We start from the raw sequence: 20173 nt of genomic DNA, 5'->3' as shown, positions 1-20173 counted from the left end.
CGTCGAGAGAGCGGAATTAAAACTTCAGGGTCAGATTCAATGCATTCCGGGAAATGTAGTCCTTAGACTCCACACCTCACTCGAAGCGCAGAGTGAGGGAGCGTCGCGAAAGTTGACGGTTTAGGGACTCTTCTCTTCGGTTCTCCAAAGGGGAGAATGGGTGAAATATTTGCACTAAAAATAATACAAGCCGAACTTCTCATTTTCCAAGAAACCTCCCCTGCCGAAGCTTGGAAGTGCTTGGGAACCGTCCCTCCTTGACCTTTAAGTGAGAAGCAGGTAGATGGTCTCTTAGTCCCAGTCAGGTCTCCGCCTATCTTGATGGTCCGCCCCCTCTGCCGGAACCTGAGCGCCGATTGGCTAGGAGCACTTGAGCGGCGGAAGCAGCTGGCTTGCGCGGGGACTGAGGGGAGGGGGAGAGCTGTGAAGATGGCGGCAGTGTTGGATGTGGAGGTTGGAGGGGGTGCTGCCGGGGAACGGGAGCTGGATGAGGTAAGAGTTGAGAGCCGAGGAGAAACTCAGGCTGAAATTGAAGGGAGGTGAAGGGAAGTATCTGGAGTGGGGGCAGGGGGATCCTAGGAGAGACGGGATCTGGAGAGGGAAGGAGCCAAGTGGGGGGCGGGTGCGCCGAGAGGTATATCAGAGGTACCCTAAACTCGGGGACTCGGAGGTGGTCATGGGGGTAGAAGACTCGCACTGACCTCAAGGGTGGAGATGAACGACCGGGAGAGAAGCCAGAGGGGTCGGGGTGTTAAGATTTGAGATTATTAGCTGGGGGCTCTAGGATACGACTAAAGGGCTGAGAAGGTAGCTTCAGTTGGAGGGGCGTGGACTTCGGCCAGAGAAGGTGGGGCTTTCACGGTGGGAAAAGGACTCAGGTTAGGTTTGCAGTGGGTGTTGGGTTGCGGGCCGGGAAGACTGCTAATATACTAGTATTACAGCTTTGAGTTATTTTTATGTAAGCTGTTTTATTTATCCTTACGTTACTTTGTATATAATATATGCTGAGTAAAGTTTTGGTCAACGAATGAAAGAACGAATGGATGAATGAATAATTGTATACTGGAATTCATCCATTCACTCATTTAACAAACATTAAGTATCACCTTTGTGCCGAATCTGGGCTAAATACTGGGGAGACAAAGGGCCGTCCCACTGAAGAGCCCACAGTCTAGTGGTGGGAAACACACAAGAAGACTAGTCATTGCATCAGAGGTACATATAATGTAATGGTGGCAAAGAGAAGAGGGGAACAATTCTGTTTTTGCTAGGGAAGGCTTCCCAGAGGAACTGAGTCTTATAGGATAAATGATTCTCTATTTCTCTCTCTCTTTCTAGACTTAAGAGTTATTTGAGGGTGAGTTTCTTGAGAGTGTATTCCCCTTTTACCTGTCTAATAGGCATCTAATAACTGGTGTATTCAATTATCAATGGTGCTTGAAAGAATCACTAGGAGGGAGAAGTTGAGTTTGAAGGGAATGAAGGGACAGTGATGAGAGGCAGAAAGCAGGCGAAAAAGAAAAGGGAAAAGATTCTGAGGCCAAAGATACATTCATAGCTAGGGGTGCTTGTGGTCTTGCACATGACAGCATATGAACAGGGAGGAATAGGAGGAAGAGAATTGGGACCAGTGGGAGGTGTAAGGGATCAGAATGTTAGAGGCCCTGGTTATGTTAGGGGCTGGGGTGGTTGGGGAGGACTGGGGATGAGGCCCAGAGAAAGGGAGTAGCAGTGGGCTTGAACAGCAGACTTGCGTGGTGATGGGATGACTTGGAGGATTTGGTTAACCTAATTAGGATCATTAAGGTGAGGGGGAGGAGACAGAAACTGACAGGTAATCTGAGCTGGGGGGAAGTTTTTAAAAAAGAATTTTAAATCCATACCTCCCAATCTCTAGAGGTATTTGGATATCACTTGGTTGGTGAGGTCGGGTGGTTGTGGAAATGACCTTTAAGGCCCCTTCCAGTTTTAAGTTTCTGCGATTACAGTTGTCTGTGGTTCAGTGAGATATATTTGAAAGCGCCTTGAAAAAAGGTAAATACTGTATTGAAGTTATTGTATATGGTTTATAAATCATGGGCTCTCTTTTGAGGGAGCCTGATTTTAGTTACATATACCAGGATTCATGGAGATAAAGAGCAAATGTTTTGGCAGAAGAGAAAAGAACTTATTTTTGATGTCATACATTTTTGTTTTTTAGCTTTTCCTCCCTAATTGTTTTAAGAATTTTAAGAGCTTAGCATAATATACTTCTGGAATGTCATACCTAGAGGTCAATTTTATACGTAACCATAAGCATTCATCCCAGGAAACTTGTGACTTGTTTCATTTACTGAGAAAGTGTAATCTGTTGCATGGAAATTCTCTATGGACTTGTTCTGTCCTTTTTGTGTGTTTAAGAAGTAACTCTGAGAAGCAGGAACAGTCACTTACCCCTTCAAGCTGCAAAAAACCAAACAACCCCTGTCCCCCGAACAGGGGTCCTGTAGACCTCAGGAGTTTCTACTAATGTCTCCCCAGCTGTTTCTTAACTAGTGAAAGAGAAGGTGAAACCCATCCTTTAAGTTGTAATTATGGGGTCTCCTGTGTATTATGCACTGGAAATTCACAGATGGGTAAGAGGATTTTTACCAACTTGTAGTGAAGAGACATGCAAATGGTCTCTCGTTAGGTAATTGCTGTAATGGAAGTGTGTAACAAATTCATTGGGGCACAAGAGACAAGCCCTTGAGTCAGCTAGGGGGAATCAGTGAAGTCTTTGTGATAGAGATGGGTTTGAGCTGAAAAATTAAATATTGGGTTTACAAAGAAGCAGTGATTTGCATGTGGCATCAGAGTTGCCTGCCTGTAGCCCTTTCTGCTTGGTAGAGACTACTGTGGAGCCAGATCATAAAAGGGTAATGGATAGCCTAGCTAAAGTGCAGGTGGTGCTGTTTGCCACTGCTTTGACAAGATAGCACGGTGCTGTGGTTCTTCAGGGCGTTGCACCTATGTTTTTCAATATCAGATGCCATTAGAATGATAAATAGTTTGGAGCAATAGCCGACAGTTCATTCACTGTTCCTTTCCTCTTTTGTCTTTTTCACTATCACTTTCTCTAGTAGCTGAGGTGATTTAGGCTTTGCTAACTGCTTCTCTTGTTTTGGAGAGGTGATTGGTAAAGAGGGCTTAGGAAAAGAGCTGCCAGTGAAAAAGGCTGCTGTCTATTGAGCCTCTACCATAAACCAGACTGTTTACAGGCTTTTACCTACATTATGTCATTTGTTACTAACAGCAGCCCTGTGGGATGGTGTTAACGGTTACATTTTATAAATGAGGAGACTGAGGCTAGAGAGGTTAAGTAACTTTCCTAGGATTCCACACTTTGTGAACGGGAAGTACAGGTTCCAACTCAGGTCTCCCATGCCTTACTGAGCACCTTGGTTCCATTCTGTGCTCCATTATTGTACTCGGGGAGTAGGTAATTTAAAACTGTGTGTTTTTTTTGTTTCTTTAGAAGAAACTTTTTTTTAAACTTTTTTTTTTATTCTAAGTGTGTTTTTCCAGGACCCATCAGCTCCAGGTCAAGTAGTTGTTTCAATCTAGTTGTGGAGGGCGCAGCTCACTGGCCCATGTGGGGATCGAACGGCAACTTTGTTGTTAAGACCACTGTGCTCTAACCAACTGAGCTGACCGGTCACCCCAAAAACTGTATGGTCTTAATTGTCTCATATGTGAAAATTGATTCAGTACACTTGATAAGTGATTGTGATTCAAAAGCGTTTTAAGTTTCACATTTGTGAGGTAACTTTTATAATATTCCCTATTTACGATCAAGGAAGTTGAGGGTCAGAATATTAGACATGCTGAGGGTTTTACAACTACTAAGTGGTATCACTTAGATTTAAACCCATTTTTATAGATTCCAGTGTTTGTTTCCCCTCAGTTTAAAGACCTAAACTGCCCACTCATTTTATCAAAGTACATTACCCTGTCTTTATATACAAAAGTCCCATCTCTAAAACATGAAGCAACATTTCATTCCTGAGAGGTTCAAAATGGGGGTTAACTAAAGGAAATGGGTTTTATTTTTAATGCAGGGCCTTAGACTTACGGATAATTTGATTCTGCTGAACCTCAGGTCATGAGGTGTGATTAGCCAAGTGGTAGGTAGGGCGCTGAGATGGGTCTAACCAGCTCAGGTTGGGTATTGAAACAGCCTCTGACGACTGGCTAAGCTCAGTTCTTTCTCTCTACTTGCCAAACCAGGGTGCTGAGGACGTTAGTAGTATACAGTCTGGGTACCAGCTAGGAGGCGCAGAGCAGACCTACTCCTGGAGCCAGTGAGTTCCTTCTTAAAGGGGTAGCTGGCCAACCTCTGAGAGGAACTTGGCACAGAGAGAGCTGGCTTGGGACCTAAGGTAGAAAAACACTTCAACATCCAATCAGGACCAGCCCGTCTGCCTGGCCAGTGCCTGTGAATTCTGGATGTGTCTACTTCATGTGCCAAAATGATGCACCTCAGTGAGTAGTTTCCAGGTCAAGTTCAAAATAAGTATCCCAGTCTACAACTAATGAGATACTATGGCCTCAAATGCATAATTTACCTCTTCTGGCCCTGTTTTATTCCTGTTAAAAGAGGAGATTGGACTTCATTGGTGGTTTTTAAACCTTTAGTCATGAAACCCTTTATTCAAACAAAATCTCACTTCGAAGCCTTGTGGTCCTTGAAGGGACTCAAAGAACACCTTGGGTGTCTCAGGCCATCCTTTGAAAATCGAGGAGCTTTCTCTTACTGCCCAGTGATGGGGTAACCCTCCTTTATGTTCCTTCAGCCCCCCTGTACTTCCCCTAGCCCAGCCCTACAAGCATTATTTTAACTGTCGTCTGTCTTCCCCACTAGACTGTTAGCTCCGTTAGAAAGCAGAGTCCGAGTCTTTCTTGCTCAGTGTTGTAGTCCCTTCACTGAGTATGGTGCCTGGCATACAGCAGGCACCTAATAAGTGTTTCATTATTATTTTTGAGTAGTAGTAATTATAGCTATCATTTAGTGAATGTGATATGCCAGCTCCTCTGCTCAGTAGTACATGCTTTTTGCTTGACTGTTTACCACATCCCTGTGAGAATCGAACCATTGGGCTAAATCATTTCAAAAGCTCTTTCTGGCTCTAACAGACTGTGTGCTGTGTTTCTCATGCCTGCCAGGTCCTTGCTGGTGTTGTCCTGTCTGCCGAGAATACCTTTGCTTTTCCCTCTATGCCTTTCTACATCCCGCCTGTACTTTAAGTTTCTAGCCCACGGTTCTCTTGGCTTCTAGAACTATTCAGATCTACACTGAGACCTTCTTTCCCTGCCCTTTATGTTTTTCTCTTGTTCATTTATTAATTTGTCACTTTTCTGACATACCTGCTGCCTGCTGTGTGCCGGGCATTGTGCTATCTGTGCCTGTTACTACCACGCTGGCTGAGGAGTTCACAGCCTGGCATGGGGTAGAAAAATAAGTACAACAGTGTGTCACAGGTGCTGTGATAGTGGAATGGGTACAGTGGGTACATCAAGGAGAAAATGGCAGGCCATGTCATATCTCCTCCTCCCGGCTGCTTTGGTAAACAGGCAGGCTGTGGAAGCTCCCGTCCCTTGCTTCTTCAAATTGGTAATCACTGTTTGGTTGTTTTTTTTTTACTCCTGTGGTTCGCTCCCTGTAGACATTTGATAAATGTTCCTTGTTTCCAGGGGTTTTTCTTTAGGGATTCTTGGTTAAAGCCAAGATCTTATTGTGGAATTAAGGCATATGTGACTGAAATTTAATCTTGGATATTTGACCCTTTATCGTTGGATTTTTTTAAGGCATGTAAAATGAGTAGTAGCGTAGTGTAGTGGGAAAAACTAGAGTAGTAGACAGTAGACCTAGGTTCTAGACTAGGAGTAGCAGATTTGTTTTATCTCAGAGATAGCCGAATGATTGCGGCTGCATAGAAGGCTGTGTTGAGGATTCTGAGGACAGGGCTCAGCGGGAGAGAGCTGGAGACAACAATATAGAGTGCTTACTCTGTGCCAGGTCCTGTGCCACGTGGTTTATGGGAATTTACAACCACTACCTTACAAGGTCATTACTTTTATGGTTATGCCCATTCTACAGATGTGGAAATTAAAGCATAGAGAATTAAAGAATAACTTGTCCAATGTCATACAGCTAGGCAAATGACAGAGCTGGAGTTCAACTCCAAGACGACTCTACGACCCTAGCACCTGCTCTTAACCGCTCTGGCCAGTATGAGTACTATGTGCTGTCCATACTGTCCTATACTAGGCATTTCTACTGTGTAAATGTGGGACTTCATTTACAGAGATGATTCCCCTGGGCTCATGCTATTTGTCTGTCTTTCCCACAAGACAGTTGTCCTTGAAAAGTCCTGTCTGTGGTGCCTGGCTTAGAGTATGATTCAATAAATGTGTGACTGTGAACTCATGAAAGAGTCCAGTATCTCTGTACCTCAGTTCTTCATCTGTGAAATGAAAGGTTTGGACTAGACGACCTTCTAGAGGTCTCTCCAGCTTTGAAAGTCCTGGCTCCCAGTGTTTTACTCTGCCTTGTGTTTCCTACAGTTCTTATCAGATATTCAGTAAATACTAGTGAATGACTGAAGAAAGGTATAATTATTGTTAATAATCTGTGCTAGTAATACTGGGATGAGAGAAGAAAAAAATGGTGACAGGGAAATTGTAGACAAAAAGGCCTACACATGACCTCGGATTCTCTAACCTTTGACTTTTTATGCTCTGGCAGACACCCTATCTGCAGACAGTCTTTCCCATTTGGTTTCCCATTACAGTACCTCGCTCTTGCTTTTTAAGTCACTTTTTGATTAACCTTATGACTTAACTCTACTTCAGGAGGGATTTAAGGTGTCATCTGGTCAATAAAGGGGGTAGCAGAGAGGAAGAAAAGATGAGGAGGAGTGTTGTAACGCCTTGAGTGCAGGGACTGTCTCATCTGTGCATTAATTCCTCAGTGCTTGGCACATAGCAGACATCAGTATACTTACTGAATAAATGAGAATGCTTGTAGGTATGGATTCTGCTCAAAATCAAGGGAGTGTTGACTAAACCGTAAAGGTTACGTGACATACCTACTCTGTTCTGGCAATAACACAATAGCACTTGACAATATATGCTTATAAACTGCTTATGAAGCATTTCCATTTTATAAATTAATGCCATATTGTTTCTTACCAGTGAGACATAAACTCAGTATCCAAGGCCCTGCTTTCTGCCCCCATAGCGCCCTGTATAGATTTCTATCAGCACTTACCATGTTGAGTTTGTCTCCCCCATTAGCAGTGAATTCCTTGAGGGGACAGAACGATGTTATTTTTCATCCCTGTGTTCCCAGCACCTACTCTCTCACAGTAGCGAGCGTAGAGTAGATATTCAAATGTTTATGGAACTTAACTCTTCAGTCCATCCACCCGTGTTGAACACCCCCAGTAAGTGATCACTCAGTCTAATGATATGGGAGCTTATTCTACAGAAAGTCTGTTTCCTCTTTGAATACCTCTGTTGCAATATTCAAACTGGGCTAGAATTCTTATTTCTGTTTACCTTCAACTTTTTGAAAGGTACAAGGTCCTCCTTGTACCTTTTCCCAGATCCCGCTTCTTTGTATGTTTGACCCATGGAGAGGCGCTTGTGCTGCTAGAGAATGCCTCTGGGGCGTGTAGGCTCAGTCCCCCTGGGGCGATGTGGCCTGAAAGTTTACTCCATGAAAGCCAACCCGGATAATCCAGCTGATGTCATCCCCTCATCTCCACTTTTTTTCTTTGTGTTTTCCCTTCTTGAAGTCATTTATTAACTTGGAAATCTGTAGGTAAACATAAACTCATCAGTTCTCTCTAAAGTGCAGCTTTCCCAAGGGAATGTAGAGGTATGGCCGTGGGACTTTTGGCCCTGGGCAACTAGGGAGAAACAGTGGGGAAAGGGAAAGCGGAGAGCTGGAGGCAGGGAGCAGAAGCCCTGCCAAGGTTTGCGTTGCCTCTGTCCCCCCTTGCCCCTTCCAGTAGGGTGTTCTCAATAACTGAATGCTTCTGTTTCTTAAGAGGCCTCCAGTGACATTTTACTCCCCAGTGCCCATGGGATTGAGCTTAACCTCTTCTGGAGTCTATTATTTAGTGCCCTGCAGAAACAGTCTTTTCTCTTTCTATTCTAATGATAATAATAGCTAACTAACTTTTTTAGTGCCTACTATGTGCCAGGCACTATGCTGAGCATTTTACATGCATTAGTTCTTTTAATTCTATTTTAATACTATTATTATCTTCATTTTCCAGATGAGGAAGACTGAACACAGATAATTAATAATTATTCAAGGTTGCATAGCGTAGCTTGGTTTGAATGTGGCGATGTGACTCTATGACCTGTATTTCTGGCATACTCTATAAGAGGGGTGTCCAAACTTTTTTCAGCGTTTTTCACCAAGGGCCATATGCGGTAAAACACAAACAGCCAGGCCACTCTCTCGAGGTGAAGTACGTATTGCCTCACCTGGTTTATTTAAGTAAACGAAATATATTTTTGGAATTTGCTGCGGGCCAATAAAAAATGGATCGCGGGCCGCAGTTGGCCCACGGGCTGCAGTTTGGACACCCCTGCTGTATAACATGGATTCACTATTTTCAAAATTCACGATATAGTTACTGAGCATTTAAGTGTGCCAGATACTTTATTTAGTCTTAGGACTTCACACATGGATAAAGAGACTGTCTCTCTCCAAAAGAGTTCATGGTCTAGTAGGGAGAGAAATCCATCCAGTGGTAATGACAATGTCATGTGGCACAGGGTCCCACAGCTACCACAGGAAGGAGTGCTTAAGTGGATTTGGGGTCAGGGAAAACTTCAGAGAGGATATGACATTGGGCTGATTCTTAAAGAGGAGTATAAGTTTACAATATGGATACCAAGGTAAAAGCATATGTGAAGGAATGGAGGCATGAACTCTCTAATGCTTAACATATTGTTCTCCACTAATATTAATAGTATTAATATTAATAGTAATGGTTTGCTTTGTGTAAAGCACTAATGTTAGGCATTTGGGTTGAGAGAAAAGATGTTAAATCATGTTTCTTGCCTTTAAGGAGCTTACCATTTAGTTAGAAAAATAGGAGGTGGGTATAATTATAAAATAAGTACTAAATACCTTATCAGAAAAACACAAAGTGCTGTGGGGGAAGTAAATCCCTGTCATTGGTATTGTTAGAGAAGACTTCGTGGAGAGGGAGCCATCTGAGCTGGGCCTTAACAGGTGATTTAAATGTCACTAGAGATGGAGAGCATAGGGTAAAGGACCCAAGTAAATGAGCGAAAGAGGGATGTGAGTGGGGATGAGCAAGTACGAGAGGAAACACAGGTCGGGGCCTACGTGAGGCTGACTGAATGCCAGGCGCAGGAGTTAAGATGTGTTTATGCCTTTTCAGTCGTCAGTTACTGGGTGCCTATGTGTGTGACATACTGTGCTGGGGACACAAAGATGAGGACGTGGTTCCTGCTCTCGGGGCTGACAGTCACGTAGGGGGAGACAGACATGGAAACGAGTAATTGTCGTATAGTATAAGCGCGAGTTATATACCATGTGACACAAAGGAGGGGGGATTAGCTCTGCTTGGGGGACTCTTTAAAGACTTAGAGAAGATGCTTGAGTTGGTTCTTGAGGATTTTTTGAGTTAGATCGTCTGTGAGGTAGTGAAGAGCCGTCCAGCAAAATGAAAAGATATGCAGAGTCTTGGAGGCATTAAACAGCATGGAATATTCTGAAAACTATAAGAATTTCTGTAAAACTGGAGTGTAGGTTAAATGTAGGGGGGTGGCAGTGAGTGATAAGGTTGAAGAGGCCTTTTTAACAACATACTAAGAAGCTTGGGCTTGTACCATGTGAAGATCTGTGTCTCTGATCAAGTGGTAGGGATGTCGAAGTTGTAGTTGGAGGGATCAGGGTGGGAAGAGGAGAAGAAATCGTTGGGAATACTGCCGTAGTCGAAGGAGGGGACCCGCGCAAGGCCAAGGCAGTGAGGACGGAGAAAAGGGAGCGGCTATAAAAATATGAAAAAGCAGTGCTTCCACTTATCTTTATGCCCTGTCCATCCCTCTCCCTAATTCATTCACTCACACGTTCATTAAGCATTTATTAAGTATGTAATCTGTATCATTCATTCATTCTTTCCTTCTTCAAACACTTGTGACTTAAATACGTCAGGCACTTCTCGAGGTCCCAGTGCTTCAGCAATGAACAAGACTTCCGAGGTCCTTGCCCTTGTAAAGGTCACTTTCTAATGGGGGAATGCAGATAACAAATAAGTAACAAACAAGAGAACTCCAAATGGGGACAGGTGCTCTGAGGACAGTAGGATGATGTGATAGAGGACAGCTAGAGGAGAGGCGCTACTGGAAATAGCGTGGTTATGGAAAGCCTCCGAGGACATGGTATCAAGACCTGAATAATGAAGGCCTAGCAATTTGAAGATTTGGAAGCAAACGTGTGTTAAGTGGAGGGAGAAGCAAGTTCAAGTTGATGAGAATGAGTTAAGCATGTCTTGGGGCCAAAAAGAAGGTCAATATGACTGAAGCATAGTGACCAAAGCAAAAGCAGTGCCTTGTGAGGTCAGGGAGTTTGGCAGCAGCTCTGCAAGGCCTTGTAGACGCTGCTCGACATGCTGACTTTTGTTAGAGTACAGTGAAGAGATTTTGGACGGTTTTAAAAATGGAAGTGAAGGGAGCTGATTTGCATTTTTAAAAAGATCTTTCTGGGTGCTTTGAGGAGGATGGCTTGTAGGAGGGCATTCAAGGAGAGCAGTTAGGAGACGCGCAGTAGACGGTGTTGGTGTTGGGGGCCGGTGGGCAGTGGCAGCAGAGACAACAGAGAAAAATGGATGAACTTAAAACATGGTTTGGATTTGCTGTTGGATTGAGTATGGGAAGTAAGGGAAAGAAAATCAAGCTTGACTTTCAGGGTTTTTGGATTTGTTTTGCTTTGACTTGATAATTGTCAACACTGTGTTTGGTGGTATCATGTACTGAAATAAGAATGACCAGGGGAGACATTTTTGCGGGGAAGGGAGGAAATGTGGAAAATTCTGTTTGGCCATGTTAAGTCTAAGGTGATATTTAAACGATTTGGTGGTGTTAATGAGGCAGTTGGAAATATGAGCTTAGAGGAGAGGTCTGGACACAGGTCTGGGACTCTGAAGATGTGGCTTTTTATCCTGGCTCTGCCACACCGTTGTTACCTGAAGCAAGTTACCTTGTTTCCCCGAAAATAAGACCTAACCGGAAAATAAGCCTTAGCATGATTTTTCAGGATGCTCGTAATGTAAAATAATTCCTAATGCGTCTTTTGGAGCAAAAATTAATATAAGACCCAGTCTTATTTTCGGGGAAATGCGGTAGGGCTTATTTTATATTACGAGCATCCTGAAAAATCATGCTAGGGCTTATTTTCCGGTTAGGTCTTATTTTCGGGGAAACACAGTAGTAAGGCACTCAGAGTCACAATGCTGTCAGCTTAAAATATTAATAAAGTTGTTTGCTATGCCAGCCTTATGTGCGTGGGAGAGAATTCTGTTCGTTGGGCATTTACTAAGGCACTGTTTTAGCTGCGAAGGGTAATGAGGACATAGGCCCTGTCCTCAGGCTGTTCATGGTCCAGTGGAAGAGTCAGGCAAATAAACAGATGTAACAACTGCTGTAATACCGAGAGGCACAGAGATCTCCAGGAGCACAGAAATGGTGGGCAAGGGATCAGAAAGTCTCCCCGAGAGAAGTGGCACTTGAGCTGGTGTGAAAGATGGCTAGAAAGTAACCAGCTTACGAAAGAAGGGAAGGGTCCTCTGGGCAGGAGGAACAACTTGTGCAAAGTGAGAGGGAGAGAATGGCACTGTGGGAACTGTGTGTAGGTTACTGTTACTGGACATCAGAGGAGAAGGTGGGGAGTAATGAGAAAGTAGGGAGACTAGACAGGGAGGCACGTGCAAGATCACGCAAGCCTTATATGCTGTGCTAAGGAGTCTGATTCTTATGTGTAGTAGATGATTAGCGATAGAAGAGCTTTAAGCACTTAGGTGAGTGACATGGATCAGATTTGCAGTTTAGAAAGATCACTCTGGGGACAGAAATGGAGAAGGGATTAAAGAGGCCCGGAAGACTTGCCTTAGTTCAAGCAAGTAGGGCTTTCAGATTGATCTAATTCCAAAGTGCACGTGCTTTCTGGTGTGTTATGCATAGTACAGAGGAGCGTGTGCTAAGTGCCGGAGGAGTTGGGGGTGGGCAGAGAAGGTGAAACGGGCAAGGCAGACTGGGGTCAGATCGTGGCCTGGTGTGGCCACAAGAGCTCACTTCCGGTGCTCTCCTGGAGGGCCTCTGTAGCCTACCAAGGAGTTCTTCCTCTTACAGGCAGAATTGGGACAACAGAAGATTCTGAGCTTGGGTAACACAGTGACTGGCAAGAAGGGCATGAGGTTTGAAGAGCCTGTATTACTTTTATAACTTGCATAATAGAAAGTAAGAGATGGTAGACACATTTCCTTCCCCACTGACCTAGGCCTTCTGGTACAATCAGTCGTGTTCTTTCCCCAAAGCTTCCTTCAGTCCTAGTTGTGTTAAATTTGGAAAGTATTTATTGTTGGTTATTAACGATCACGAAGGGTTTCATGTTAGCATTTCTTTTATGAGAAAGAGCCACTTTCTAACTTAGACACAAAGGATGGAACACTTTTGTCAGCTCTCCATCTCTAATGTGTCCCGATGCCAGCCTGTCTCTTCTCTTTGGATCAAGTTCTGAGTTCTTTAAGGAGAAAAGGCATGCTAAGCAGAGCCCAAGTTTCATTCACTGCTAGGAATGAACATAACTTATGATTCTGTCATGTGCTTGCTGTTTCCCACTGGCTAAGGGAATGGAGGAGAGGGGGCCATTATTCTAAGTGATGGAGCATTTGATAGCTACTTCTGAGTGTGGGCCACTGCAGGAATGTTTTATACAAAAGTTGCTTCTTCTCAGAGAGCAACAGCTGTCTCAAGGGTAACTGATAGTAGCTGATATATACGGTAAGTTCTGTTGGTTTCAGATGGTTTTCTGAGTTCCTCTGGATACTTCTGCAGCATCGTCCCCATTGTTTGTTTGTTCAAGAGAGAATTATTCAGTCTCTGCTTATTTCCAAAGCATGTACTTTGTGTCTAGTGCTAGGTGTGATGTGTGAGGGGGATACTGGAAGAGTAAGGCGTTACTCTTATTTTCAAAGCACTTAACATTATGTAACATCCATCTAACATTCATTGAACACAGACAGTGTACCAGATTATGTGCTAGTTCTTTGAAACACAAAGATGAATAAGATTCAAATGATGCTTGGACCAGTTCACCCCCAGTAGGATTGCTAAATGGGAGAAAATATCTGATGACGGGCTTGTATTCAGAATATATAAAGAATTCTTACAACTCAACAAGAAAAAGATTAATAACCCAATAAAAAATATACAAATGTCTGAATAGACTTTTCTCCAAATAAAATATGCAAATGGCCAATAAGCACATGAAAAGATGTTCAACATCATTAGCTATCAGAGAATGCAAATCAAAACCACAGTGACATCCCACTACATTCCCATTATGATGCTATAATCAAAAAGACATAATAACAAGTGTTGTTGAGAATGTAGAGAAATTGGAACCCTCATACACTGCTAGTGGAAATGTAAAATGGTGCAGCGGCTGTGGAAAACAGTTTGGCAGTTCTTCGAAAGGTGAAGCATAGAGTTACCATATAATCCAGTAATTCTACCCCTAGGTATATACTTGAGAAATAAAAACATATGTCTACTTAAAAACTTACACACAAATGTTCTTAGCAATATTATTCATAATAGCCAAAAGTAGAAACAACCCAAATGTCTATCAACTGATAAATGGATAAATAAAATGTATATCCATACAGTGGAGGATTACTTGGGAAGAAGGAATGAGCTACTGATACATGCTATAACATGGATGATCCCTGAAAAACATTCTGCTATGTGAAAGAATCCAGTCAAAAAAGACCATATTATATGACTTCATTTATATGAAAGTTCCAGAAAAGGCAAATCTGTAGAGATGTAAAGTAGATTTGTGGTTGTCTAGGTCAGGAGGTGGGAATGGGGAGTTGGCAAATGAGCATCAGTTCTTTTTTTAGAGTGATGGAAATGATTTAAAGTAAGTTGGTTGCACAACTCTGTAAATATATGAACAATCATTGAATTGTCCACCTAAAATGGATGCTATACCTCAGTAAACTTTTAAAAAAAATCCTTTATAATATTGAGTGTCAGCTGTAATTGAAAAATAAAAGTTTATCTGATCAAAAAACAAAAATATTTTGGCCTCATGATGATTAGAGCCTGGTGATGGAAACAAACTTAGAAACAAGTATAAAAGTAGTATGACCTGGAGGTATGTGCAAATTGCAAATCTCTGTGGGAGAACAGAGGAGGAAAGGAATTACTCCACCTGAGATCTACCAGACTTTAAGCTCCTTGAGTGTGAAGCTGTTATTTATTATTGTATCCCCAGTCTAGAGCTTAGCATATGATCAGTTAGCAGTTGTTGAATGGATGTGTGAATGAGTAAAGTTGGAGAACATCTCACAAGAGTTGATATTTTAGCTGCATCTTAACGAGTGACTAGAAATGAACTAGGCAGTGAAGGGGAGGAAAGAATTCTAGGGAGAGAAGACAGTAGCAGCCAAAGCATTGAGGGATAGAAGGGAAGAGCATGTTAGAACGGTAGGTGGTTGGTTCAGTGTGACTGGAGCAGAAGCCATTTGGTGGAGAGGGGTGAGATACTAAGTAGCTGGTTTGACCAGAACATGAAGTACGTTGCATGTCATGCAGAGGAGTTTGGACTTTAAGCCAAAGGCCGTAGAAAGTTATCAGAGTTTGTCAAAGAGGCAGGCTGAAGCAGTCACGTGTGTGTCTGATACAGACAACTGTGGCTACGCCTATGGTATAAATCGGTTCTGGCAAGATTCGAGTCAGGGAGGTCCCTTGGAGGTCACCGCAATAGTCTAGGAGAGAGCAAGGATCAAGTGTAAACTAAGGCGATGTGGCAGTGAAAAATTCAAGGGAGATTTCATGGGGGGGTAGATGTGATGAGTACATGAGTCGTCCAGGCTGTAACGGCTTTAGGAGCTCGGAGAGAGGATAGTTCCGTTCTGGAAGGGTTTCTGGAGGAGGTGACATCTGGGTTGGGTCTTTAAAGATGGGTAGAGAAGTAGAGTGTGTGGTAAGCTGGAGTGCATATAGGAAAGTGAGAGAGGAGGGCCAGGTAGGGAGGAAGTCAGTCTGAGAAATAATGAATCGAAGAACCAAAGAAGCAAATGGTAGGTGTCCCCAAATTTGATAATTGTTGAATGAGAGAGAGAGAGGTCATTAAACGATTTCTCTACTTTTGTATATATTGGGAAAGTTTCGTTTAAAATGCTTTGCAATTCAGCTGAGTTGGAGGATGTGCTTTCTTTTGATGGTAGGAGGGGTGAGGGTGGGGGTGGAGGGCAGGTAGTAGCCACAGCAGTTATTATAGCCACACAGCATCTGCTTTCACTTCACTGCCCAAGGTGCGCTGTCCGTGTCAGGCCTTATGGTTTGGCTAAGTGTATCCAATGTCTGTACGAGCCCCAGCTGATTTATGAGGTCTGAAAAGTGAGGTAATTCCACTTTAATTTATGGACTTTGAATTCTTGGCAAGGCTAAGGAGTTGGAGAAGAATGTGGATGAGAGAATGGGGAACCACAAATATGGGTAGCCTGTGAGCCTTTGGACTTCACCTGTTAGCCTAATCACCCCGCATACCACAGTATCTGTCCCCATGAGACAGAGGCAGCCGGGTTGTTGTGCTGTATTCATACCAGGTTCGGGAGCTAGCTAATCTCTCCTTTCTATGCACTTACACAGCATTTTGTGTGTATGTCGGTGGTTATCCTTATCATTATGTGTAATAGTCTGTCCCCCCGCCACACACACACCCTGTACTGTGAACACCTCCAGGGCAAAGGCTGGACTTAGTCATCTCTAGTGCTTTGTGAAAGAATGAAGTCTCTGGCCGCACAGTTGAGCAGTCTGTAACTTTTGGAAGGATCAACTGAGACTCTGAAATTCAGGTTGCCCTGGTGGATGGGGTTCTAGAGTTTAGGGCCCTTTGCAGTTACTTGAAGCCAGGGCATGAGGCCATCCTCTGAGTGATGGATATTCCTGAGGCATATGGTACTCACTTGGTACATTTTTATTGATTTAATTTGGTCAAATTCTGTTATACCGCACCGTAGGCATTTTTGCTTTTACTTCTGTGGTAACTAAGGAAACTGTGGGAGTTTGGAAAGCCTACATGTTATAGCTGACTCCAAAGCTTTGAAGTTAGACAGATTTGATGTGAATTAATATAATAATTTAGCTTTAAAGGACATTGAAAATGACCTAAGCCAACCTCCTCATTTTATATGTGGGGAAACTGAGGCATAGAGAGAAGTGTCCTATTTTTTTGACATATAGCAAGTAACTAGCTATGCCAGATTAGGCCCTATAACTTTCTCATCGCTGAGAAAGGTAGTTGTCGCCCTGAAGCCATTTCTTGGGGTGAAAAGTGGGAATGAGATAAAATTCAAGGACTAAGACATACCACATGGGCTAAGTTTCGTTGTTCATCCCACCCTGCATGTCCTGTTGTTGGAAACCCTTTGGGGAAACCAGAAGGTCTGCATGCAGCAACAAAACAGCCTCATTTTCCACTCTTCTCTTACTCGGCTTTCTTTTCCTTCATAACACTGCTTCCAGAAATCATTTCATATATGTAAATATATGCTTATTTACATGTTTATTATCTGTCTTTTGCATTAGAAAGTAAGTTTTATCAGGAAAGAGTCTTTGTTTTATGCCTGTCTTGTGATTGAATGAACAAATAAACAGATATTTATTGGCCACCATCAAGATGCCAAGCACACGCTTCCCATGACTTTGGCATTTGTAGGTCAGTGACATGTCTGTGTCTTTGGGTTTGAGCATTCATGAATGTATCCAAACCCTTCTTGAACACAATACACATTATTGTCAAATGATTGCCCAATGATTTTGTAGTGCTTACATGAGTAGAGTGAGGTGACCCTTTTTTTGTGGGTTTAGGAAGTATGAGATTTCGTGTGAACTTGAACCTTATGCTGCTTGATCAGATAGGCCCAGTAGAGGAGAGAATATCAGAAGCCACAGAGCAAAGTGACTTTGCAGCTGGGGAGAGAACACTTGGTCCTTAGCTGTGGGGAGACAGCAGGACCCAGGGCTGACTTACCCATTAGGCACTGTGCCCAGAGATCCACAAAAATAGCTTAATTTCTTTTAATCAGAAAAAAAAGTAGATAAAATCCAGCTTGGTTTACACCTCTTCATACCAATGCTCATAATATAGATTTGAAATAGAGGATGGGGCCCACAAAGGCAAAAGTGCCTAGGTCCCATGAGAACCATAATGTGGCCCTAGCAGGACCTTGTGACTAGTCATTGGCTTTGCCATTTGAGGCCCTAAGCTCTCATTCTGATTTCTCCCCTCTGTCGCCAATAACCATGATCTTCAATGAATCATTTCTCTCCTTTATATCTCATCTGTGCCTTCTGTAAAATGGAAACAATTGTGCTCCCTGGGCTGAGTGAATGCATGCTTTTAAAACAGCCTAATTATTTTGTTTTTTGTCTGTCTTCTCAAGGTCAAGAAAAAATGTGATTTAGAATCGGAGTACCTTAAATGGGAATTGAGTAAATGAATAAATGAATCAAACTTCACAGATAGCTTCAGAGGCTGGCTTGCTTTATTGATTGATTGATTGGCTGATTGATTGTTTTATATGTAGTTCTCAAGCTATCTTTTATTTAGTTTTTTTTCTGAGAGTCTGTCAGCAAAATTTATAGAACTGTGTGGGCACTGAAGAAAGTGATGTGGTAAACAAGGGTGATACACCTTCCTAGAGTTAAGAGCCAATGTGAAGAATCAGGTACGCATGGGAAATGAACAGTCTTTTCAAAAATGATTCTGAGACAACTAGATAGCCACATGCAAAAGAATGAAGTTGTACCCCAGTTTTGTACCACATACAAAAATTAACTCAAAATGGACTGGTGACCTAAATGTAAAAACTAAAGCTATAAAACTCTTAGAAGAAAACACAGTCGCAAATCATGACCAGATGGCAATGGTTTCTTAGGTATGACACCAGAAGCACAAGCAAGAAAAGAAAAAAATAGTTAAGTTGGACTTGATCAAAATGAAAACCTTTTGTGTTGTAAAGTTTTCACCAAGAAAGTGAAAAGACAACCCACAGAATGGAGAAAATATTTGCAAATCATATCAGATAAGAGATTAAAAAACTTTTATAATTCAACAATAAAAACATAAGTAACCCAATAAAAGTGGACAAAATGTTCTGGCATGGCATGTAAGAAGTTCAGAAGTCTCCACTCTGTCCTAACAACAACTGAAAAGCTGAACAAAATGAAAAATCAACAGTTCTAAGATCTATAAGAAAAATGAGGTCAGTACAAACTGCTGCTCTGAAAATTGGAGAAACCAACAGGTGAATACAGAGAATCACAACTTACGGGACCAGAAACCTCCGTGGGAACCTGTGCTGCAGTAGGGAAACCTGGATTGTAATTAATGAATGCTGGAGGCTCAGTGTGAACAACGAGAGCTAAAAACTCCAGGGGGACTCAGTCATTGAGGACCCACCACAATTTTCTGGGTTTTACCTGCTGGATATCTACCAGGTTCTTACTGAGAAAAATCACCTGTGCTTCTGATGGTAAAGGAGCCATTTAAAACTACTACAGAGCATTCTGTTATTCTTAACAAAGTCTGCATTAGGAGAAACTATTTAACCACAGCCTAATCTGCTAAATTTTTATCAGAGCCTAACTTATGGGAAGGGGAATACCCAACTCTAGCCAGCTTTAGCCTTCTATGTGAGAGAAGGGAAAAACCAGCTCCACTTCATTCAAGCCATCCTGTCCCACCTAAGTGGGTGGGTGAGGAACTGTGAAGCAGTTACAAAGTTCACACTCCAGAGGTAAGACTCACTGAAAGTGTGAAACCCATTTATCGGACTATAGAATGCCTCTCCTTCCCCCACATCTTACAACCACATTACTAAAGGCCTATTTATAGCAGTTCCTTCTACCTGGTATATCATGCCCAGTTTTCAAGAAAATAATACGACATACCAAAAGGCAAAAAACACACTTTAAAGAGACAGATGAAGCATCAGAATTAGACTCATATGGCAGGGATGTTGGAATTATTAGACCAGGAACTTAAAACAGCTTATTAATATGCTAAGCGTTCTAATGGATAAACTACACAGCATGCAAGACCAAATGGGCAATATAAGCAGAGAGGTGAAAATTCTAAGAAAGAACCAAAAAGAAATGCTATAGATTAAAAACATGGTAACAGAAATAAAGAATGCCTTTGAAGGGCTTCTCAGCAGATGGGACACGGCTGAAGAAAGAATCTCTGAGCTGGAGGATATCTCAATAGAAACCTATAAAAGTGAAAAGTAAAGAGGGGAAAGACTAGAAAAAAACAACAACGGGATACCCAAGAACTGGACAACTACAAAAGTTATAATGTATGCTTATGTTTGTGTTCCTGTTAAATGCGTATGTTGAAATCCTGGTGCCCAAGGTGAGGATGTTCGGAGGTGGGTGTTAGAGCATACAGACCCAGGGAAAGGTCCCAGGGCAGAAATTCTGTCTCCATAGGTGGAGGGCAAGAAGACCGAAGAAAGACTGGCTACTCCAGTCTGGTAATTAAAGAGTTTATTAAGGGAAACTTACATACTAGGTGTGTCTTGCAGCTGCAAGATGAAATGGATACCTGTGCCACTTGTCAGGTGCCAGAGAATCTCATAGAACAAGGTGGGATAGTCACTTGTATTGGAATGTGACCAGTCCCACTTATGGGTAAACACTTTATTTACATGGTTGACTGGGTCAGGATAATGGCCTCTCCTAGGAAGCAGCATTAGCAGGAGGCAGAGGAGAGGTGCTGGTTTATGTCAGAACAAGCATCGATTATGATCAGACAGTCTCTAAGTGGTGTTCACAGTAAGCACTCTCTGTCTGGCCTGAGTCCAGCTCA

At 42.6% G+C, this 20173-nt stretch overlaps 1 protein-coding gene across 2 annotated transcripts in view; it reads left to right on the top strand.

Annotated features, from left to right (window-relative positions):
- Window positions 1-306: 306 nt before the first annotated feature.
- The window catches only part of RNF121 (ring finger protein 121), a 74311-nt gene continuing 54444 nt past the window's right edge, over window positions 307-20173 (top strand). Inside the window, exon 1 of one of the 2 annotated variants that reach the window (XM_019744313.2) lies at window positions 307-492. In XM_019744313.2, coding sequence (XP_019599872.1) covers window positions 322-492 — 171 coding nt within the window. In that variant the 5' untranslated portion in view covers window positions 307-321. The remainder of the gene's footprint in view (window positions 493-20173) is intronic. The other variant, XM_074335832.1, reaches the window with a different exon arrangement.

The sequence above is a fragment of the Rhinolophus sinicus genome, linkage group LG06, assembly GCF_036562045.2.
Source record: "Rhinolophus sinicus isolate RSC01 linkage group LG06, ASM3656204v1, whole genome shotgun sequence".
Taxonomy (NCBI): Eukaryota; Metazoa; Chordata; class Mammalia; order Chiroptera; family Rhinolophidae; genus Rhinolophus; species Rhinolophus sinicus.
This window is presented reverse-complemented; position numbering and strand designations above follow the sequence as displayed.